General features: G+C 37.8%; 1 protein-coding gene across 3 annotated transcripts in view; it reads left to right on the top strand.

The window, feature by feature from the left end:
• The window catches only part of TBL1X (transducin beta like 1 X-linked), a 345,971-nt gene that overhangs the window by 213,695 nt on the left and 107,537 nt on the right, over positions 1–24,739 (top strand). For 2 of the 3 annotated variants that reach the window (XM_069072808.1, XM_069072807.1), the window contains exon 5: positions 22,405–22,512. The exons of the other annotated variant lie outside the window; for it this stretch is intronic. In XM_069072808.1, the coding sequence (XP_068928909.1) occupies positions 22,455–22,512 (58 nt within the window). In that variant the 5' untranslated portion in view covers positions 22,405–22,454. The remainder of the gene's footprint in view (positions 1–22,404; positions 22,513–24,739) is intronic. 3 annotated transcript variants of the gene reach the window in all.

The following is a 24,739-nucleotide window of genomic DNA, read 5'->3' as shown; positions in this document are numbered from 1 at the left end:
TCATATTGATAAAGACTGGTAAACATTTTTGTTGAGCCTTTCTGTTTTAGAGATACTTGAAATCTAGTCATTATCAGGGAATTTGGTCTAGAATTATAGTTTCATTCATATAACTGAAGGAACCCCCTCTACCACTGAAGTTTAGCACCTGCCATGAAAGTTTAAGTCAGAATTACCCCGAGAATTGAGATGATCAGTGAATTGCCCAGAGTCACAAAACCAGTTCAAGGTAATAAGACTTGAACTGAGGTTTGTAATTAATAATAATCCTTAATCATTAGTTGTCCAAGCCAGAGCAAGACAACTCCTGTCTAAACCAGTCGTCTTCATTGGTTTTTACCTCATAACACGTTTCGAAATTAATGGCACCTTCATTTGTCTTTTTTGAAATATATCTGGAATTTGAAAATTAGCTAGGTGGTGCAATGGATAGAGTGTTGGACCTGGAGTCAGGAAAACCTGAGTTCAGATTTCACCTCAGACACTTAATAGCTATGTCACTTAACCTGTGTGCCTTAGTTTCCTTAATTCAGTACAAATATGTGAAGTACCTGCTATGTTCCAGGTATCTTGCTAAGCATCGGGGATACAAAATGGAGGCAAAAAAGAGTCCCTGCCCTCAAAGAGCTTACAATCTAACATAAAAGGGTGATAATAACAGCACCTGTCTCCCAGGGTTGTTGGAAGTATCAAATGAGACCATGTATGTAAAGTACTTTGGAAACTTAAATAGAGATTACAGTGCAAGGATTTTAGAGTACTTTGAATCAGTATTTCATAGAGACCAAGTAACTAAATGAAGCCAACCAGTTTATCACCTTTTAATCATTGTGAATAATTTATATGGAAAAAAGTCTTGAAAATATTGAATGATGAAACAAGAAAGGAAACATTTAAATAGATCTGCCTCTTCTTGGAGACTATTTTTAAGCAACATATTTTGTGGTCTCTTAGTGATGTTTTCCTCTTAACAGTTGGTTTTAAAACAAGATTTCCCAACATGTCGCTGTATCTGAAAAATTAGCAACAGTCTCTATCGTAAAGCTGTATAAATAGTAACTTACAGTTACATAGGGCTTTCAGGGTTACAAGCCAGGGACTTACTACAAACCTGTCTTATTAGCTATTTGCTACACTTGCTGCCAACAGCCAAATGAAGATCAGGGAGGATCATTTATTATTAAGCTTTACAGTCTCCAAGTCTTATGTTTGAAAAACCTCATGAAACAGAATACCAGGCAGCAAAACTGTTCGTTGCAAAACAGCCTCCGGGGGGGAGTTGGGGAACAGGCAGTGAGGAGAGAGAATACGGCTGGAGGGTACCAGGGGGAGGGGTCTGGGAACATGGGAGAGTGAGAGGAGCCCTGAGATTGAGGGGAGGGGTGGAACTAGGGAAGGAACAGAAGAAATAGAAGGGGAAGGCAGTTACAGAACTGTTTGGGGGGGGGGGGAGCAGCTAGGTGGTGTAATGGTTAGCGCATGGGACCTGAAGTCAGGAGGACTCGAGTTCAAATATAGCCTCAGACACGTAGTAGCTGTGTGATCCTGGGCAAATCACTTGACTCTGTTTGCCTCAGTTTCCTCATCTGTAAAATGAGTTGGAGAGGGAAATGACAAACCACTCCAGCATCTTTGCCAAAAAAGGGGTTACCAAAGAAAGAGGTTTGCCAAATGGGGTTACAAAGAGTTGGACTTAATTAAAAAATGACTGAATAACAACAAAGAAATTTTATTCATTAACAACAACAAAGGTCACTAAGCCAATAAGTATAGAGCTGGGATTGCAAACCAGTGTTTTCTTGGTTCCAGTGCAGAAAACCTCTTTCTTCTTCTCTCTTTCTCCCTTTTCCCTAGAAGGATTGCAAATGAAATTGGGGGCAGGGACAGAAGGGGAAAGTAATCCCAGTCTACAAATGCTAGGATGGAAAGAGATTCTATCTTTTTTCTTTTTACTGAATATTGGAGAGAGTGTGTACTTCCGTTGGACTACTGATCATTTTTTCACCAGTGGTAATAAAGATAAAATAGTCTTGTACCTTTACAAACAAAATATCATGCCACAGGCTGTAGGTCTGGTTTCTTTAACTTACTCACTTTGTGATATAATCTTTCTCCGAGGTTGGCCAGTTAACTTATCCTCGGGTTATCAGAGGTTTCCCAAATGAAAGGCTGCCACCGCTTCTACTTGATCCTTCTTAGATACAGAAGAAAGAAGCGCCTTAGCTTGACCAGATTAATTGTTCAAGATGCGATAGAGTCAATAAAGCGTTTTTACTCGTCTGAAGTCAAGCAAATATAAACCAAAAAGTAAAATTACATAAGAAAAAGGAATACAGCAAGTGTGAGGTTGGCATGTACAATCAATCAGTCAATAAATACTTAATAAGTACCTACTGTGTGGCAGGCACATAGTAGGAGACACCTGAGGCGAGAGACCAGATCTTTCCCAAATATTATCTTACTTGATCTTCACAAAGACTCTGAGAGGTAGGCACTATTGTTATCCCCATTTTACATATGAAGAAACGGAAATAGAGGTAGATTAAGTGACATGTCCAAGGTCCTACATCCAGTAAGTGTCTGAGTCTGGGTTTGAACTCTTGGTCCCTTAGCAATCTTAAAGACTGCCCTTAGAGCAGTCCCTTTCCCCCATAATTGACATCTCTTTTCCTTTTTGCATAGTCAAGTAGACTCTTCTTCAGCCTTTATCTTTTTCCCTAGAGCCCTTTTGGGATGAGGAACACAGAGCAGAGAGAATATCTCTTAATTTCCCTTTTTCTCTTTACTCTCAGAACTTTTTGTTTAAGGGAGAAGCCATATGTGACTTATGTTCTGATCTAGAGCTCTCATCCTAAGTTTCTCTTCCCTTTCTCAGCCATACTACTAGGAAAAGCTTATTGGGGCAGCTCGGTGGCCCTGAGATCAAATCCGGCCTCAGACACTAAACACTTGCTAGCCATGTGACCTTGGGCAAGTCACTTAACCCCAATTGCCCTGCCTCCCCCACTCCAAAAAGAAAAAAAAAAAAGAAGCTTATTTACCCTTCTTGCTTCTACTCTCACTCATCAGTCATCCGCCATCCATCTTTAGACCTCACTGCTTGGCTGAAAATATCCTCACTTAACTTCCCAGCAATCACTTAATTGCCAGATCTAATAGTTGGTTTTTTTTTTCTTCAAAGCTCATCTGTCTTAATCCCTTCTTCAGTGGACAGTGCTGGCCCCATATAGATACTTCTCCTCTGAGTGACACTAATCTCTCTGGTTGTCCGACCACTCCCCAGTCTTCCTTGCTGGATTGTCCTCTGTATCATGACCTGGTTGTGGACTTTGTTCTGAGCCCTCTTCTCTCTCTGTGACCTCATTGACTCCCGTGAGTTTAATTATCACCTCTGTGCAAATGACTCCCAGGTCCCATCTCTCTGCTAAGCTCTTTTCCCATATCAGCAAATAATGATTGGACATTTCACACTGGGCATCCTAGAAACATCAAATTTACCATGGTTAAAATGGTATTCATCATCGTTTATCCGAAACCCAATCCTCTGAAATGTCCTTTTTTTGTCTTTCTGTAGTGGACCAAAGAAAACAATAATTATAATAATAGCGAACATTTATATAGTGCTTTAAGGTTTATAGAGTGTTTTATAAATATTATCATATTTGATCTTCACAACTATAGGAAGTATAGTTTTTTATTACTTTTTTTTACTTTTTATTACCGTGTTTCCCTGATAATAAGACCTATCCCGAAAATAAGCCCTCCCCTTACTGTGTAAGATTCCTCGAAAATAAGCCCTCCCCCGAAAATAAGCCCTATTGAGATTGCTACTGTAGTGAAGGTGATCCCCTGTGCTACACGCTACATTACGGTACCCTCTGTATGCACCGTCCCCCCGTGAAATGCACGCCGCACTCCGAGCTGCATCCAATCAGAGCTGCAGCAGTGAGCGCATCATCCTGTTCTTCCCCAGTGATTTGCTTATTGAATAAAGGTACATTTTTTTGTTCACATTTACCTGTTTATTAAAATTGCTGTCAATGTTCATTAAAATAAGCCCTCCCCTGAAAATAAGCCCTCTGGTGTTTTTCTGTCCAAAAAATTTTAATAAGACAGTGTCTTATTATCGGGGAAACACGGTACTTAAGTTTTTTATTACTTTTATTACTCCTGTTTTACATATGAAGAAACTGAGGCAGTCACAGATTAAGTGACATGTTCAGGGTCCTACAGCTAATAAGTGTCTGAGTCTGGATTTGAACTCAAATCTTCCTAACTCCAAATCCACCTTTTATTGCATCCTAAAACCATAGACTCAGGGTAAAAAGACATAAAGGATCAAGTGCAATCCATTCTTTTTTTTTTTTGGAGGGGGGAAGGTAAGGCAGTTGGGGTTAAGTGACTTGCCCAAGGTCACATGGCTAGTTTTTTGTGTTTTAATTGTCTGAGGCTGTATTTGAACTCAGGTCCTCCTGACTCCAGGGCCGGTACTCTGTTCACTGTGCCACCTAGCTGCCCCACAATCCATTCATTTTATAGATGAACCTTGAGGCTCCCAAGGGAGCTGGTGTCACAGGTTTATACTCATATTAATTGGGAGAGGTATGGCCTTGGGCCAGTCACTTAACCCCAATTTCCCTACCTTCTCCCCTCCAAAAAAAAAGATTTATCTTTTTTTGCCCCCAGTGTTCACCTAAAAGTATCAGAGCATTATTTTAGAATTGGAAAGGAAAATGCCAAGTTGTATATTACTTTTCCAGCCAGAGTTGGATTTATAGTGTTATCTATCTATAGGGATCATAAGTTTTTTTTTAAAATCAGTCAACAATTTTATTTACTTTTTAAAGATATACTCACCCATTCCAACCCCATTTGATTTCTGGAGACTTTTTTTTTTTAGCAAAGAAAATTGCTTCCCCTCTTCTTGTTCAAATTATCTATGTTTCATGTGCTATAGATTTTCCTTAACATCATTTCAATTTTGTCAAAATTAGATTCTTTGAATACAGTTTGTGATGCTTTGTGTGGTCGGTAAAATGATATAGATTAGTACTCTTCAAACACTTGGGACAATGGAAATTCCAAAAACATTTGTTATTTCTCCTGATAGAGAAGCTTACTGTCTTTGTACTGGCTCCAAACTTGTAAGTTTATCTTGTCCTATGACTATATCTTCCATTGATCTGTAACCTGGGTTTGATTTATGGTCCCCAGCTAGTAAGAAATGCACCAAGGGGTGGGTAATCATAAGTAGTGCAGAGTAACATTTTCAAACTCCTTAGGACAATTGGGGAAGGGAGGGATGGAATGGAAAAACAGTATCATTTTTCTAATAAAAGCCTTACCTTCTGGTCTTCAAAAATCTATGCCTTTAATTCCTATGTGTTGGTTATGTGAGGATCTCTGTTACCAATTAAGTCTATCTGCTTTTGGACAGTGATGTATGCTCATGGGAGTTAATTGTATTTGGATGATTTTTTTCTGTTCAAATAACACACTAAAAATCAGTAAAATGTTTCACAACCTTTCAGATAACCTAGATTAGAATAATTAAGTTGAACAAATTTACAAAGAGAACATTTTTTTTTTTACTGTTGGAACTGTTTTGGTCCATTAAGTGGACAAATCCTTTTTTAAAAAGATACTCTAACAGAAATAGGACTTTCATGCAGTTAACACAGAGTATTTTTTCAGTAGATTACAAGAGTTTGAAAATATTAAACCTCACAGTATTTCATTATATACAGAAGAGATCTTTGTCATTATAGAGAATGCATGAATATAGTAAGGTTTGAATGGTTTCTTAAGGTAATATAAATATACAATTTTGGTTAATTTCTTAGAAGAATACCCCAAACTCCTTTCAGTTCTGACCCTTTTCTCTTTTTCCAAAACCCTGGATTTCAACCATTAATTCTGAAGAAACCATCCTCCAAAATGCCTAGGGGCCCATACTGGCAGTCTTAAAATAAACAGATTTAATACCAGGAATGAGAAATAGGGTACCATTGCTTTCACTGGGTCATAGATATAGAACTCAAAGAGATTTTAGAGATCTCCTGTCTAATCCAACCCCTTCATTTTGCATTTGAGAAAACTGGGGTCTGGAGGTTTGAATCTAGGTCCTCTGGCAGGCAGCAAGGTGGTTCAGTGGATAGAATACTGGCCTGGTGTCAGGCTCATCTTCTTTGGTTCAAATCCGGGTTCTGACACTTACCTAGCAATGTGACCCTGAGCAAGTCACCTAACCCTGTTCACCTCTGTTCACCATGAGTTGGAGAAGGAAATAGCAAACCACTCCAGTACCTTTGCCAAGAAAACTCCAAATGGGGTCACAAAGAATTGTATGCATCTGAAAACAACTGAACAACAATAAAACAACAATAAAAATACTTTTTGAAATCTGGAACAAAATGTTTTAAAAAGTGACCATCCTTGGATAGAGCACCAGCCATGGAGTCAGGAGGATCTGAGTTCAAATGTGGCCTCAGACACTTACTGTGACTGTGTGACCCTGGGCAAATCACTTAACCATGATTTCATCCAAAAAAAAAGTGACCATCCTTGCAATGATCTCTTAATCATTCCCTGTGTATTCCTAATGTTCATTTGATGTTTGCAGATTCTGTGAAATTGATGGAAGATCTATCATAGCGGGTAAAGGGGCAGATATCTTTTTCTCTTCTAAGTTAATTTGTTGAACACATGGTGACTAGTTCATAGTCATGCAGAATAGAACCCAGATCTCTGGCTCTTAGCTCTTTTACTAAAACTTTATCCGGGAATAAGCCCCTCCTACTTCATTTCCTCTTTGGTCTTACAGAAGGAATACCCAGTGAACCTGAATGAGAGGTCTTATCTTGTGGATTTTGGCAAATCACTTCACTTAATTGACTTATTTGCATCTATGATGTTTTGAAATAATCTGATACTTGGACTGTCCAGTAGGTCAGCCAGAAATCAAATTCTTCTTGAGTTATGTCAGAAGTTAAGCTTATAGAAGACTACTGGAAAGGTGGGAATGATCATGGTGAATGAATGAATGAATGAATGAATGAATGAAAAAAAAAACCAATCTATTAAACTCTTACTGTGCACCAAGGTCTGTGTTAGGTGCTGAGAATACAAATACAAGAAAGCCCTCCAGAACCTAGCAGTATAATGAAGAAGACCACAGTTCAAGGGGCATGGCCTTGGGCAGCAGTACTAAAACTGTCAAGGATGGTGAGTGGGGACCTTGGTAGACTTGATTGAAATATCCCATCCATTAACAGTGGCAGAATTGATTCAGTCATATTCCAAAATTGGAAGGGGGGAAGAGGGAGGGAGTAAGGAAAGGAAAAGAAAAAGGCAGGAGAGTCCAGAGTCAAGTGAAAAATGGCTGCACCTTTTCTGGAGAGGTAGTAAGCAAATAGGTGAGCAGAATAATGGAAAGAATTAGTGTGGCCTTAGTTCAAATGCCACTGCTTATACTTAGGATAGACCATCTCATGAGGAAAGGGAGGTGTAAGGCCATTAAGGGATTTGCTCAAGGTGAAACAAGAACTCAGTATCAATTTTGTCAAGATTTGAAAATTTGTAGAATGACTAAAGCAAACTTAGTCACAGAATCGACATTTATGAATTGGCATGTTGGAGAAGACCTTTGAGGGTAGGTTGGACAGCAAGGAGATCATGGCAAGGAGGTCAGTACTTGAATTCGGGCTGTTCGCTGGAAGGTCAGTACTGAACTTTGGCCACATAATGAGAAAACGGACTCATTGGAAAACACCTTAATGTTGAAGAAGATTGAAGGCCAAAGGGAAAGGGGATGGTAGAGGATGAGATAGATGGGTGCTGTCATGGAAACCACAAACATGGACTTGGACAGACTTTGAGGGATGGAAGGGCCTGGTGTGCTGTTGTCCATGGGGTCACAAAGAATTGGACGAAGAAAACCCAAATGGGGATATAGTCACTAGATTGTTGTGAGGTTCTGATGCAACAACATCTGTAAAATGCTTTGCAGACGTTCGTGTGCCATATATTCATATTCAAGAAATTGAGTTAAATGCCATGTTTAAGATTCATGTGTAGGATCTGTCAAGGAGCAGGAGTCATACGTACCTGCTGCTACAGTGTGTCATCATTCATATCGTATTATGACTCCTTTTTTTAAGCAACAGTTTCCACTGTTTACTTTTGGGAAATTATTTTTGCTAAAAATACATAAAATTTTAATGAACTTCACTTGCTTAATTATATTTTAAGTGTCCAGTTTAAGCAACAATCATTATAAGGAATATATTATCCTTTCTCTTCCTTTGATTATTAGCCATAGCCATTCATATTGGGTTTTTACCGCTTTGTTTTTTAGAATGAGTTTTGAGCTAATAAGTTTTGGGTTTTTTTTAAATGAAGAGATGCCTTAAAAATTCAAATTAAAGAAACTCCCTTTCCTTATTATAGAAACTCACTAATGCTTCGAAAACTAGTTTTTAACTAAAGTAAAATTTCTTTGAGACAGGCCATGACTCTTTGTGGGGTATATATTTTTGTGTGTGTAGACGTATATAATTTTTAAAAGTTAATGCTGTTGAACTTTACTGGCTAATTTTAAACTGGAGTATTTTATCTACAATTCTAATAAGCAATAAATATTATAATATACAGTACAGCTAAGTGGCACAGTGGATAGAGCACAGGACCTGGAGTCAGGAAGACCTGAGTTCAAATTTATCCTCAAACACTTAATAGCTGTGTGACCCCCCCCCCAGGCAAGTCTCTTCACCTCTGTTTCCTAATCTGTAAAATGGGAGTAATAATTACTGTTGCCTCCCAAATTTACCGTGAAGGTGAAATGAGATAATAATTATGAAGCACTTAGCATAATACCTGATGCATAGTGAGGGATATATAAATGGTAACTTATTATTATTAAAGGTTAATTAATTTTCTTCTTTATTTCTTATTTAATGCTCCTTTGACAATACTTATTTCTAGAGAGAAACTTTAGTACTAATCAACCCGACTTACCCATCTCTTCAGGTACTTTTGTGTTTGCAGATTGGAATGATGGAAGAGATTATTTTCTTTTTATGAAAAATTGCATCTCATATCAACCTTAATTGAAGGCATCTTCAATAACATAGGTCAAGAAGGAAAATGAACTTCCTACCACTAATTATGAAAGCCCCTCTCCCCTCTCAGTGGCAAGTACGATTAATCAATACAGCAAAGATCTTTACTTTTGAACTGGCAGATCTGGAAAACATCTTTTGAGCTCTCAGAACTCAAATGCTAAAAGCTGATGGTATAAAGGAAACCAGTTGAAGAGTGAAAAAGAAATAAATTAACCAAACTAATGGATTCCAACTGGAATGTAGAGGAGGAAAAAATGGTTAATGAGAAGGTGATTTTTTTTTTTTAATTTTTCATGGACTCAAGAATGCGCAGGACTCAGGAAAATCAGCTGTGGTCAGAAGGTTCACAGTATCTCAGAGTTGGGAGGGCCCTCATATATTCTGAACCATATCTGAAAAGGAATCTCTTCACAGTCCCCAGAGGGTACACACTCCCAAGGCAGCTCATTCAACTTGTAGATAGGTGTCATTGTGAGAAATTTTTCCCCTCGAACTTTCTCAGAATCTGCTTTTTATAACTTCTACGCTTTGATCCTTATTTTACTCTTTGGGGCCAAGCAGAAATAAATCTAATACTGCTTCTGTTCTATAGCCCTTTACTTGAAGAGTATTTAAGAGGGCAGTTATGTTCTCCTAAATTTTCCCTTTCCCCAAACTTAATTTCCTTTTTTCTAGACAAAAAATCCCTGGTTCCTTCAACAGATTCTTTTATTGAATGGTGTTCATTCCCATCACTGTCCTGACTGCCCTTCTCTCCATGCTTCCCAAATTTATCCTGAAATGTGTCACCCCAAACGGAACACAATATTACAGAACTCTTCCAGCCAGGTCAGAGAACAATGAAGCTATCACTTCCTTCCCTCTTTCTATATACTGTGCCTTCCCCAAAGTACATGTCCAGCTTTGTCACCTTCTTCTTCAATAAACTTCAGGGTCTCCCTGTTACCTCTACCATCAGATATGAAATCCTCTGTATTGCTCTCCAAAGCCCTTCATAACCTGACCCCTTCTACCTTTCCTTTCCAGTCTTCTTAGATCTCATTCTCCTCCAAATACTGTACACTCCAATGATCCCCAGTACAATCCATCTCCCAAATCCGTGCACTTTCAGTGGCTGGCCCCATACCTAGAATTCTTTCCCTCCTTGTCTCCACCTCCAGACTTCCCTTGATTGAGGTCCCAGTTCACATCTCACTTTCTAAACCCAATATCCTTTAATGTTAATGCCTTCTGCTTGAGATGATTCCCAATTTATTTTGTATATATCTTGTTTGTACATAATGGCTTGCATGTTGTTTCCCTGAGATGATTATGAGCTCCTTGAGGTAAGGGACTATTTTTGCCTTTCTGCAGCTAGGACTTATCAGAGTGCCTGGCATGCAGTAGGTATTTAATAAATGTTTACCAGTATGACCTAACAACAACAATAATTTACGTTTATATTATGCCCTAAGGTTTACAAGGCATCATACATAAATTATCTTTTTTGATCCTCACAACAGATGTTATTGTCCCCTTTTTCTCAAGATGAGTAAACTGAGACTCATAGAGTTTAATTGACTTGGCCATAGTTACACAGTTAGTGCCTGTGACAGGATTTGAACTCAGATTTTCTTGACTCTAAATATAATCTTGATCATTTTGGAGTTTTCCAGCTATTGAAATTGGATATTTTTATTATATATTATTAAATATTATTATACATTATAAATACAATGTTCTTTCTCATATTACAATGTTACTGATTAATCAGTCGTCAAGAAGACATTTGCTCAGAACAGTTTTTTAAGAAGTGGCAGTGTTGGATTCACACACTTTCTTGGGTAAACAATTGATATGTTTGAGAAATCGGGCCTTAACTTTTTTTCATAGGTGAAACAGGGACAAATCTGGGCAACATTATCCTGGATTCTAAACTAGCAGAGTTCAAATTAATGGTTCCATTATATTCCATAAATTAAATATTAGGTTCTAGGTTACTCATGATAAGCTATAAGTAACTTATTAAGAAACAGCAGAACCTTTTCGGTGTAATGACGGCTAGCATTTACATAGCACCTTAAGGTTTGTAGGGTACTTTACAAATGATTCTCATATCATCTCTGAGAGGTAGGTCCTATCATTATGCCCATTTTTCAGATAAGGAGACTAAGGCAGACAGAAGTTAAATGACTTGCCCAGGGTCACACTGCTAGTTGGTATTGGAGGTAGATTTTAACTCCTGTCTTCCTCACTCCAGTTCCAGTGCTCTATCTACAATATTTTTAAATGTTAAAGAAAATAATTTACTATAAAACCTTTGTAATTTTCTTTCTCCCCCCTTTCATTATTTCTTCAGAATGTCTCTTTCTTCAAAAATCTTGGTACCGGGCCATTTACTTGTCCATATCTTTTCATTCATTCATTAAAAACTCAGCTCCTTTAGGAACTCTTTGATAATTACTTTCAACTCTGTTCTCATAACTTTTTTCCTCTGTACATCCCATAGTTCCCTCAAAAATGGGAAAACTGGGGCAAAGGAAGATCTTTAATACTTGGATTTGTTTTATCTTTCTCAGATTAGCAATATGTATAAAGACCTTATCTGACACATGTCAAAAAAATCCCTAACAATTTAATTAAATATTTGGGTTCTGTGCACGTGATATGTGTGTACGTGTATGTATATATGTGTATGTTTGTGTACATATTTGGAACATGTAAATAATGGGTAAAAAAGAGGATTGATGTTGGCAGGGCTTGATTGTGAATAAAGGGACTTTGCCTTTATTATATAGGATCATAGCATTGTTTATGATTAATTTTACCCAGATTTTTTCTTTTAAAAGTAGTTTAATTCCTAATATATTATAAGAATAATTTAATAAAATGCATAAAACTATAACCTTCCCAAGGGCTACAATATTGTCATATTTGTCTTTGTATCTATCCCGATAATAATAATTATTATTATCCTAAGTTAGTGGAGTTCAAATGAGTGGTTCTACAATATTCCATAAATTAAATTATTTAAAGATAAATTAGAATACTAGTAATTATGATTATAGCTAACATTTATATAGTACTTACCATGTTCCAGGTATTGGGCTAAGTGCTTTACAATTAGGATCTCATTTGAGCCTCACAACAACCCTGGGAGGTAGCTACTATTATTAGTATCCCCCATTTTACAGATGGGGAAACCGAGGCGGACAGAAGCTAAGTGACTTGCCCAGGGTCTCATAGCCAGTAAGTATCTGGGGTGAAATTTGAACTCGGGTTGTCCTGACTCCTGACCCAGCACTCTATCCACTGACCCACCTATTGAGGGCTTAATAAGTGTTTATTTAGTAGTGGATAGTGAGCTAACTTCAATGAGGAAGACCTTTGTTCAACTCTTGCCTCTTGATACATAATACCTGTGTGACCCTGGCACATCTCTTAACCTGCCACCGCCTCAGCCAACTCTTTCAGACTCTAAGTTGCAGAGCAGGTATGATCTGCTTTGGCAGAGGGAATTTCCTCTCTGGGAAGGTCCTGTGCCAATGAAATCACAACTCCAGTCCAAAAACAGATAAAATGTTTATTGCATTAATGAGCTGATCAGGCACCACAGGTCTATTTTATTGATTAATTTAGCACATTGTCTCCCTTTAACAGACTGTAACTAGGTGGCGAAGGTGATAGAAAGCAATAGGCTTGGAATCTGGAAGAACTTGTCCTCATGAGTTCAAATCCTGCCTCAGATACTTACTACCTGTATCTGTCCTCAGATACTAGCTGTATGACCCTGGACAAGTTGCTTAACTCAGTTTCCTCATCTGTAAAATGGACCGGAGAAGGAAACGGCAAATCACTCCAGTATCTGCCAAGAAAACTCCAAATGGAGTCACAGAGTCAGGCATGACTGAAACAATTCAACAACAGCTTTTTCCCCTCTTGTTCCAACAAATTGAATTTTTATGTAGGATACCTAAACTGGGGAGGGGGGCGTTCAAGGGGAATTGGATAATCTGACTACGACAGTCAAATTGTTTATTTGCCTCAAAATTGGTACCAAACTGTGGTGTCTGAAGGACAGTGGCAGAAATGAGAAAAGGTGTAACAGGCCCTTTAAAAAAATACTTCATCCGTAGATCGCCAGGGACATCTGTTAGAGCTATGAAGGGCCTGCTGAGTGATGTGATAATGGGAAGAACCCTAGCTGATGAGCTTTGCCTACAGGAGCAGGTGTTACTCTAGGCAACAGGAGTTACTAATTACCAAAGGAGGTTTCAGTGAATGAGAGAGACCATGTTGCCAGCCAAAAACACATTCAAATGGAATTAAAGCAACCAGCAGAATCCTGGAATTGTCTTCTTTGTAATAGATGGTTAAATATAATTTTACTATGGCACTGTCTGTGGAATTTAATTCTGGCAGATGAAATTTTTGAAAGGAGGAGAAACTTTGTTTTCCAGCCTTAAGAGTTGAATGTTGTTGAGATCAAAGTCATATGAATTTAATTCAGAAGCAATAACTACTCACAACCAAATTTCATCAAGTATTCATTTTAAAAAAAAATCCAAAGAAAGCAGCAAGCAGGTGGTTTGGAGTTCAGGATACAAAGTCCCTAGATAGTTTACTGAATGTTTAACAGCACATTTTGATGTTGTATGTAGCTCTGGGACTTGATCTGAGTTAAATACTGGTTTATGTGCGTAGTCAGTTATAATAATGTTTTGAAGTTCCAGTCCGACAGTTTTGAATGTCCCTGGTATATTTTATAGAAAACCTTTGGTTCTAGTCATCAAAAAGATTAGTAGTTGGAGTTTGCTTTCAGGTGTAGCCTATTAGTAGGATTTACTCCCAGTTTATTACTTACAATGGCTTTTAAGCACTTCATGAAGGTGTGGCCTAAGTTATTTGTAAATTGAAAGCACTATAGAGTTAATACTATATCCGAAAAAAAAAAACAATTTAGCTAAATCCGGAAAGGAAACTAATCTGCCCAGTGAAAGCAAGAGTGACTTGCTGTGGATAAGAGTACTTGGATTTTTTTTTAATGCATAAGGAAAATATACTAATGATGTCTGGGTATTGGCTTATCTTAAGGACTCTTATTCCAAGAGGAATTAACATGTATATACTTTATTATTGACATGGACATGCGTGCACGTGCACTTGTGAGTACACACACACACACACACACACACACACTCTTTAGTTCTGCATTCATTCAACAGACATTTATTACACTGTGAGTCACTGGTGGGTACCATGTAGTAGTAGAAAGTCATTGACAATTAGGAACTTTATATAGAGAGATGACTTAACACCCAAATGAAACCCAACATGTTTCCGTTATGATAGCATTAGACATAGGGTTTTGAAAAGTATTAATTATATAAAGCCTTTAATAAAAATAATTGAGCATCCTTGATGCATCTGAATCCCTTTTATAAGTGACTTTTCAAGAATATAACTGTCATATGAATAAAGACATAACTACAGGCCTTGGGACTATATTACATATGAGTCAATCTAAAGTTTTAAAATACTTGTTTTTCTTCAATGATAACTTTTGCTCAAATTCATGGATTAAGACATAAGGTGAAAGGGGGGGGCAAGGAAATATGGTATAGTAGACCTGTTGATGTGCTTCTGTTTATACACACACTTCTTGTTACATACTTATTACAACAACAAAGAACGATATTTAAGTCTGAGAGATTACTCTAGTTATGGAAAATGAAGACCCACTTCATGTAATTTATTTGTGTGCCTCTTTAATCTTCCCTGCTAGGTTGTAATTATAATAACTCACATGTACACAGTGTTTTGAAAAGGTTTGCAAAGTGCTTTTCTCATAGCAGTCCTTCCTCCTCCCTCCCTCCCTTCCCTCCTTCCTTCCTTCCTTCCTTCCTTCCTTCCTTCCTTCCTTCCTTCCTTCCTTCCTTCCTTCCTTCCTTCCTTCCTTCCTTCCCTCCTTCCCTTCCTTCCTTCCTTCTCTCCCTCCCTTCCTTCCTTCCTTTCTTCCTTCCTTACCTTCCTTACTCCCTCCCATCTTCCTTTCTTCCTTCCCCCCTCCCTCCCTCCCTGATTTCTAAGATCCCTACCATTTCTAAATCCTATATTCATGACCCTGCCTGAATCCCAAAGGTGATTCAGTGGATAGAGCACTAGACTTGGAATGAGATTAAATCCTAACTAAGGCACTTAGTAGGTGTGTGACCCTAGACAGATCATTTAACTCTGGCTCAATTTCCCCTGTAAAATAGAGATCATAATCAAATGAGATAGGATATGTAAAGTGTTTTTTCAGCTGCTATTATTGTTGATATTAAAAGGAAAGAAATTCCTCCTCCCTTCTCAATAAACTTCAGTGACCCCCTGTTTCCCTCCAGTATCAGGTATAAAATTTTCCTTTTGATTTCTAAAGCCCTTCACAACCTGGCAGCTTCTTACCTTTACAATCTTACACTTGACTCCACATACACTATGATCCGGTGACACCAACCATCTTGCTGACCCTTTATTTCCTGCCTCTCTGCCTTTCCTTTTTTTAATATATCTTATTTTCCCCAATTACATGTGAAAATAATTTTTAAAACGTTTTTGAAAGGTTTGAGTCCCAAATTCTATCCCTGACTCCCTTCCTCCTACCTGAGACAATGGGCAATCCAGTATAATTTATACATGTTCCGTCATGTAAAACATTTCCATATTAGTCATTTTGTACATGAATATTGGGAGGGAGGGAGGGAGGAAGGAAGGGAAAAATAGCATGCCTCAGTCTGCATTCAGACAGTATCAGTTCTTTCTCTGGGTGGATAGCATGCTTCATCATGAGTCCATGGGAAGTGTCTTGGATCATTGTATTGCTAAGAATAGCTAAACCATTCACAATTCTTTATCATACAATATTGCTGTTACTGTGTACAAAACTCTCCTGGTTCTGCTGACTTCTCTTTGCATCAGTTCATATAAGTCTTTACAGGTTTTTCTGAAATCATCCTGTTTGTCTTTTCTTAGAGCATAATAATATTCCATCACAATCATGTACCCCAACTTGTTTAACCATTCCCCACTTGATGGGCATCTTCTCGATTTCCAATTCTTAGTCACCACAAAAAGAACTGTTGTAAATTTTTTTGTATAAATACTTCCTTCTCCCCTGTTTTCGATGTCTTTTCTCCCTAACTTTCACTACCTGTCCTTCATGACTGTAATATCTTCCTTCCTCATCTCTGCTTCCTCACTTCCTTCAAGACTCAGCTCAAATACCACCTTCTGCAGAAGACCTTTTCCAATACTCCCCCCAACTCCACTCCCTTTCTTTGAGATTACAACTCACCCTGTATAAATCTTGTATATTTCCACAGTTGAGTGCATTCTGTTTGCCCTATTTGAATGTGAATTCTCTGAAGGGCAGGAACTGTGTATATGTCTTTCTTTGTATTTCCAGCACTTAGCACCAAGTTAACACTTAATAAATGCTTATTGACTGACTCAGAAAGAAAAAGGAAAAAACAGGGTCAAAGGTAATGGAACTTAGAGAAGTCAGGCAAGGAAAACTGAAGCCTCTCCCCTTCTTAATTGATCCATTTGTTTGGTCAGTCTTTGTTAAAGACTAAAAGGTTTCTGTAAGATCAAGCCCTTTGTTTTATAAGTTTATTTGATTGTATGTTTACAGTAATTTTTACATTTTTAAGTTTTATTCAATAAAAAATATATAGATTCTGAAGGAAATGCAAATGAGCAATTCTAGAAAAAATTGCAGAAGAAACATCTTTGGAATAAATGTTTAACCTCTACAATTAATTTCTTGAAGGGGACAGCCCTCATTTATATTTATGTTTGTTTGAAACCACTTTTATTAATACATATAATATAAGAGGTCCTCTTCTTAAAGTGGTCATTAATAATAGGCAAATGCCACTTAAAGTGAATTAGCTTAAAACAGGGACCAACGACCTCAAGAAAATAATGAAAAGGATCTTTATTTTGGAAAATGAAGTAAATTATGAAATTAAGTTTAATTTATGTTGTGTAACACATTTTAAAGTATGATTTCAACTGCAATAACTCTTAGAAGGAACAAAGAATCTATCAACTACTGATCAGGTAATTTTTGTTAAGTAAAATTGCATGATATAGTGCAGCCCAATATCTTTCATTTAACCCAATACTCCCAAAACAATAACAACAAAATAGATATATACATGACACATTTTAAAATATAATCTGCATTATTTACCTTTTCTCTGTAACTTTCTTTTTTGGGGGAGGAGGGAGAAGGGGAAAGGCAGGGCAATTGGGGGGAAGTAACTTGCCCAAAGTCACACAGCTAGTGTGTCAAGGGTCTGAGGCCAGATTAAAACTCAAGACCTCCTGAGACCAGGGTCAGTGCTCTATTCACCGTGCCACCTAGCTGCTTGCTCTGTCACTTTCTTAACCAAACATCATTTTTCATATGACCAACAAAACAATAAATCAAGCCCTGATTTGTTGCATTTACATTTTCCCAAGGTATAAATGCTTACACTGAAAATTTAACAATCAGCTCTCATGAGCTGGTTGTTTTTCTTGTATCATATTGTAGGACTCTGCTTTCTAATCCATTCTATCCTATTAAATTTTATAGTTGAATTCATACTATTTACAGTCACAGTTACAATTGTATATTTCCCTCTATGCTATATATAAATATATATACATATATTTATATATTAAAAATATATATATTTTTCTTTCTTTTTATACAGAAGAAGAGAGGAGTGAGTTCAATACTAGTGTTCTAGGTTTGTTGTAATGTGCTTGCCCCTTCTTATCTTTCCTTCACCCAGAGTCCCATAATAGGGCCCCCCTTATTTCTTTTCTTTTAAATCTCCAAAGTTTACCCAGCATTTGTCTTGCTTCAGATGAATCCCCCCTTCATATATCCCCCTTCTTGTTACTTTTTCCCTTCTCCCCTTTCTCTCCTGATTCTTTGTTGAGTGAAATGTACTTCTGTAGTCGTGTGTGTATGTGTTGTTAACCAGTGCTTCCCTTCCTGTTTCAGTGAGAGTAATATTTCAAGTGTTTTCTGCTCTTCCTGTCTTCCTTGTTTGTATAAGCTTCCGTTTGCATACCCCAGTTATGTGAAGTAATTCCCCCTTACCCTTCTTTCCTTCCCTCCCCTGTTATATTCTTCTTCCCTCTCCTTTCTCTTCTTATTTTAAGGTCAACAAAATCTAAGAGAAACATTCCCAGGTCCTTTTATCTAGTTAGACTTCCATTATGACCGCTGATGATGATAGGGGAAGGGAGGTGGGGAATGCATATTATCATCTCTCCATGTTAGAATATAAATACTTTTGCCTTATTTAGTCATTTATGATTACTCACTCATATTTACCTTTTTGTGTTATGTATTGATTCCTGTATTTGTTTTTCTTTTTTTTTTTTTTAAGCAATCGGGGTTTAGTGTACTTTCCCTTATGCCACCTTGCTTGGGAATAGGGAAGGGAGAAGGCAGGAAGGAGTCAGGGGAAAGGCAAAGAAATGAAACTCAAGTCTAGACTATTTTGCTTCATACTTGCAACTTTGATGAAAGGTTTTTTTTTTTTTTTTTAAAGCAATCGGGGTTAAGTAACTTGCTCAAGGTTACACGGCCAGTTATTACTGGGTGTGGTGCTGAGTGTCTGAGCCCGGATTTGATCCCAGGTCATCCCGACTCTGGGGCCAGTGCTCTTACTCACTGAGCCACCTGGCTGCCCCTAAGCAATCAGGGTTAAGTAACTTGCTCAAGGTTACACGGCCAGTTATTTCTGGATGTGGTGCTGAGTATCTAAGCCTGGATTTGATCCCAGGTCATCCCGACTCTGGAGCCGGTGCTCTTACTCACTGTGCCACCTGGCCGCCCCTACAAAGTTGTTTTTCAAAATCCTACTCAACTGTGGTCTTTTTATCAGAAATGCATTAGAATCTTCTATCTCATTAAAGCTCCAATTTTCTCCCATATGATTATGTTCATTTTTGCTGGATAAGTTAATTCTTTTCTCCAAACCTCTATATTTTTTTGCTTTCTGAAATATTGTATCCCAGATTGTACAGTGGTTGCTGCTAGGGTGATTCTGACTCCTTGGTACCTAAGATTCTTTCTGGTACTTTCAGGTTGGTTGTTTTTTCCCTGGAAACTCTAGATTTGAGAAGTCTAATAATTCTTAAATTATCTCTTCTCTGTCTTTCAAGTCAGTTATTTTTGCTATGATGTATCGTACATTTTCTTCCATTTTTTCAATATTTTGAATTTGTTTTCATATTTCTTATTTTCTCATTAGTTTCTGTTTGGTCAATTCTTAATTTTCAGGATGCTTGTTTTCTTAGGTAAGGTTTCTTTTTTTATCTCTTCCCAAGCTACTAATTGTTTTTCCACATCTTTCTTCCATAGCTTTTTCTTTTCTCATTTCTCTCCAAGTCCCATTATTTGCTTTTTTTTAAATCATTTTTAACACCTTTGTTTTATATCTTCTATAATATCTAGTTGCTCCGTTCAAGCCATATTTTCTTTGATATTTTGATTATAGATGTTTTGGAGGCATTTTCTTCTGGGTTTGTGTCTTGAGGGTCCCTATGTCTATAATAGTTCTTTATGGTGGGATTCCATTTTTCTTTGTCTACTTCCTGAATTGAGACCATGCTCCGGACACCTCTGAGGAGGGCTGTTTTTTGTCCTCTTAGGTCATTCTTTTGTTTCCTTTGGGTACTGAGCTTTGTGTTATTATAGGTTCTTAAGTGATAGGTCAGGACAGAGACCCGCAAACTTCCAGGGCTCCCAAAGTGATCTGATATAGGGCCACATCTGATGGCTTCTTTCCTGGTCTGAGCTCTACAAGTTCCTTAACTAAAAACCATTCCTGTGGACGTGCCTCTGGTTGGACCAGGCTCCAGTAGGCTCACAGTGGTCTTGGCCATTATCAGCTAGCTGGAAAGCTCTGTTGGTTCTAAGTGACAGTCAAGGACCTATGACTGTACTTTACATTAGAGCTACCTCTCGGTACAGGACCCCTGCTCAGTGCCTCCTGGGTCTGTGACAGGAAGCTGGGAAATGAGCAGCAGAACTACCAGGTGGGAGCCTACAGCCTGCACGAGGTTACCGGCCCTGTGTGGGGCTGGGACCTTTTCTTCACTTGGTATGCACATCCGTGTGGAATACTCTGTGCTTCCATCCAGACCCAGGTTCCAGTGTCTATGCTAGTATCTCCCCATTTTTCAGAAACAAAGAAGGTTTTGTGTAATATTTACAGATGTAATTGTAAAGTATGCGACATCAAATGAAATTTAAGCAGTATTAAATATTTAATAATATTAAGTGCGTTTTAGGTTAACCATGCCATTGACCTATGGCCAGCCCTCACTTTCCTTAATGTAAATCATAAGGAATTGACATGTGTAATAAGAAGTGAATACAACATACAAACTATGGACCAGAGAGTATGGATTTTATTCCTGACAATATTCTAGAATGTATTATTAAAGGGATGGTTAATGAACCTTTAGAAAAGGTAGAAGTGATCACAAAGCATCAGCATTCCTTCAAGAGTAGATCATGGGAGACCAATCTTACTTCCTTTCCTAGACTGATTACTAGACTAATAAGGATTAGTGGACTAATTTAATTTCCCTTCCTAAAATAGTTACTAGACTGATATTAGGGAATGTCATACTTACAGTTTTCCTAGATTTTAGTTAAGCATTTGACTCTCTGATGATATTCTTATGGATAGAACCAAAGGATGTAGGTTAGACAGAAGGTAAAGTTAGGTGCCTTCAGAGCTATTTGGGGGATTAAACCAGAAGAGCTTAATGTTTCCTTGGAAGAAAGCCTGTAGAATATTGCTAAGAAATCTGTGCTTGGTCCCATGCTGTTTGATACATAGATCAATGACTTGGATTAAGGCACAGATAGCATGTTCATCAGATACTCAGATAACACAGAGGTAGGATGGATAGCCGACATGTTGACAGGGTCCAGATGCCCAAAGATCTGAATAGATTAAAATATTGGACTGAATTTAATCAGATGAAATTACTTAAAGATAAATATGGAGTTTTGCACTTGAGTTCAGAAATGTCTGCCTCATTAAGTACAAGTCAGAGAAGGTATAACTAGGTAAGCATTCCTGAACATGCTGTAATCAGCTTAGTAAGATTCAGCACCACAATGTGACCGTCCCAAAGTGCATTAAGAGAAGCATCGTCCAAGACCAGGAAGGTGACATTCCTGCTCTGTTTTGCCCAGGCCAGATGCACTTGGAGTGTTTTGTTCAGTTTGGGGCTCTCCGGTTTAAGAAGGGCTAAGTAAGCTGTCATGTGTCGAGAGGAGGGTAAACAGAATGATGAAGGGTCTCATACTCCTGCCACTCATGTGAGACTCATGTTAAAGGAATTAAGAATATTTATTCTGGAGAAGAGAAGATTTGGGGGAATGAGGAGAGAGGCTTAAAGAAGCATTTGAAGTTCCATCATGTGAAAGAGGGATTACACTTGATCGGCTGAGTCCCAGGGGGCAGACCTAGGATTAAAGGATGGAAGTTGCCGAGAGATTGTGTTAGATTTGATGTAAGGAAAAACATTTCTGATAATTGGAGCTGCCTTAAAGTAGAATAAACTGCTTAAGAAGGTTTCATTCCACTGGAGAACTTCAGATGGAGACTTGGAGGACCGTTTGCCTGTGATTCTTAGAGATTAATTTTTCCCATGTGAACAAATTGGCCTAGATGGCCTTTGGTGTCATTTAGCATTGAGATGTTGTCATTGTGTGTGTCCTAGAAGGGAGGAGGGGCAGTAATATACCTCTGTGTTATCATTTATCTTGCATAGTAACACCAGCCAGAAAACTATTCCATACCTAACACAGCACCATCTGCATGCAGACGTTCAAAAGTACTATCTTAATGGTCATTTTGGCGTTGATTAATCTACAAAGCCCAGTGAAAACATAATTTTCATTAGTTTGTTTTCAGGCTTCACTACTTAAAAATTTCTTTTTTTTTTTTGCGGTGGGATTTATTTCTTACTTACTGAGTTTTGGATTTTTGACATACAGACTTTTCTTATTAACGATACATAACCTCAATGTGGAATGTATCTGGGCATATCCAAGTAACATCCCAGAATGGGAGTTATGAACTGAGTAGATGCTTTCATGTCAGACACTAATGATTTTAATGTGTGTACATACTCATGCCTGTTATTTTCCTCCGTAGTTCCTAAAGTAAAAACAGCCAGAGGAGGTAGCGTACCAATCCTGTTCTTTCTTTCTCCTTTTTTTTGACAGAGGGTGGATCGCACTTCTTACAAACCTCATCATTTTGAGGTGGGGCTAAGATGAGCATAACCAGCGACGAAGTGAATTTTTTGGTATATCGTTATCTCCAGGAGTCAGGTAAATGATTCATCTTTCAGCCAGTAAGCGGCGTTCATGAAGCCAGCTGCATACAGAGTGTCCTGTTATAAATGATACTGGGTTAAAACAAAAGGGGTCCCTCTTCCCTGACTGTCCCTGGGTGTGGGACCCAGATCTCAAAAAGCGGCTTGGATCCCCCCATTCCAACAGATTTGGGGCTGTCTTTGATGAGAATACAAAGCATCCTGAATAAAGTAGGTGCGTTGTTATAGAATGGGGTGATGGTGAAGAAATTTATGAATTGATTCGATATTTATTTATCTCTTAAAGTAATTTTTAGCACCAGTCTGGAGAGGGAGGGAGGAAGCGATCTCATTTTCCATTGATTTCCTCATTGCACTAGTAGGGAGACTTTTATACCATCACGGACAGTGGAATTGGAATCAGGAAAACTTAGATTTGAATCCCATGTCTGACACTAGTCATGTGATGGGCAGATCCTTTTATCTGTCTGAGCCTTAGTTTTCTAATCTGTAAAGTGGTGATAACAATAACTGCCCTGCAGTGCCTGCCTCACAGTGTTTGTCTGGAGATCCAATGAGGGTCAGTCTGTAAAGCACTTTGAAAAAACTCAAGTGTGTGTAAACATCAGGTATTATTACCATCTAGTCAATGACCCCTCCCCTACTTCTCCCAAAAGTCAGGGCTTTTGACACCGTGGGCTAATTATTTTTCCCCCCCTAACTATACTTCTGGTTTTCCTCAGCAGGTTTTTACATATAATAGAAAGTAAATAGACTCTATAATTTGCTTATAAGGCAAAGACAAACCTCTTTCTGCCACCTGTCACTGAACAAAGGTGCGTTTTGGTAGAAAGATTATTGGACTAGAAAGTCAAAATCCTCAGATTTTAATTCTGGCTGTGACATTACCTATGTGTGATCCTTGTATGTGGTCCTCACCCATAAAGTTAAGAGATTGGACCAAGAGATTCTGAACTCCCTCCCAGCTCCAAAATTCTAATAATGATGTCACAGCATTTCCTTCATTAATACGTGTATTATCAAATTAGAATTCAGTCCAGGTTCTAAAAGATTCAACAACATTTGACTGTTTACTTTATACAAGACCCTGTGCTAAGAAAATCGTATTTCATAGGGAAATAATAAATACATTGTCTTATGATGAAATTTTTGAGGCCAAAAGATACATTCACCCCAGGGGTGTGTGTGTATGTGTGTGTGATTTATATACACGTTGATAGATACAGATCTCTATATAGACAATATTACTTCCTTTTGGACTTCAGTAATTTTCTGGTAGTTAGAGATATATTCCCTTTTTTTAAAAAAATTTTTAATTTTTGTGTTTGTGTGTGAGAGGCAGTTGGAATTAAATGACTTGCCCCAGGTTAAGTGTCTGAGGCATATATTCCTTTCTTGAAAGTATTCAGCCCCTAGAAATAAAATGACATTTAACACAGTAAACAATGTCTTAGGTGAAAGTTCTTGCCCTTGGCATTTGTGATACATTGAATGGGAGATAGAGAGTGAAAGAGGTTTGGTTTTTTGTGTTGGGTTTTTTTTTTTTTTGATTGGACAAAGAACAGTAAATTCTCTGGATATAGAGGATGAAGAGGGAGTTTGGTTGCCATATTATACCTCAGCAATAAGGTACAGTAACACACTTCTGTGAGGAAACAAGGAATTCTTTTTCCTATGATTTTTGGAAGCATTGACTCCTTTTTTTTTCCTTCTTGCATTTGTTCGCTTTTGTTTGTCATCTGTTTGCAGTGCTTTTGAAGATAGTTATTGAGTATGGCTCGTAAGTGTTAATTTAGTGTTTAGAAATAACATATTGATTTTATTTTCTGATTTATAAGTAATTTTTAAAAGAAGCTTTGTATTGAATTCATTTATCGAGACGCCTTCTAATCTAAACACTATATGCATTCCAATAGTGACATTGAAGGCCACATAGAGTTTGGGGGCTGGTTTCTTATTAAAAAGAGAAACTTTCTCTTATGTGAGTATTCATGGGTAGGTCCTGTGGATATGTTGATCTTAAATTCAGACATAATATTCAGTTCATTCAGCAAGCATTTATTTAAAGTAACAAGCGTCTCTCAGAGGATGGCAGGGAGGGAAGAAAAAAATTTACATGATAATTTTGTTGAATATTTGAAAGGAATAGAAAATTGTGCATGGTAGACTCGAAATTTCACGTACAATCATATTTTTTATTGTACTATGTTATGGAAATGGTT

This window comes from Petaurus breviceps, unplaced genomic scaffold, assembly GCF_028583685.1.
Source record: "Petaurus breviceps papuanus isolate PSGF00001 unplaced genomic scaffold, PetGlider_PUasm1.0 90849, whole genome shotgun sequence".
Taxonomy (NCBI): Eukaryota; Metazoa; Chordata; class Mammalia; order Diprotodontia; family Petauridae; genus Petaurus; species Petaurus breviceps.
This window is presented reverse-complemented; position numbering and strand designations above follow the sequence as displayed.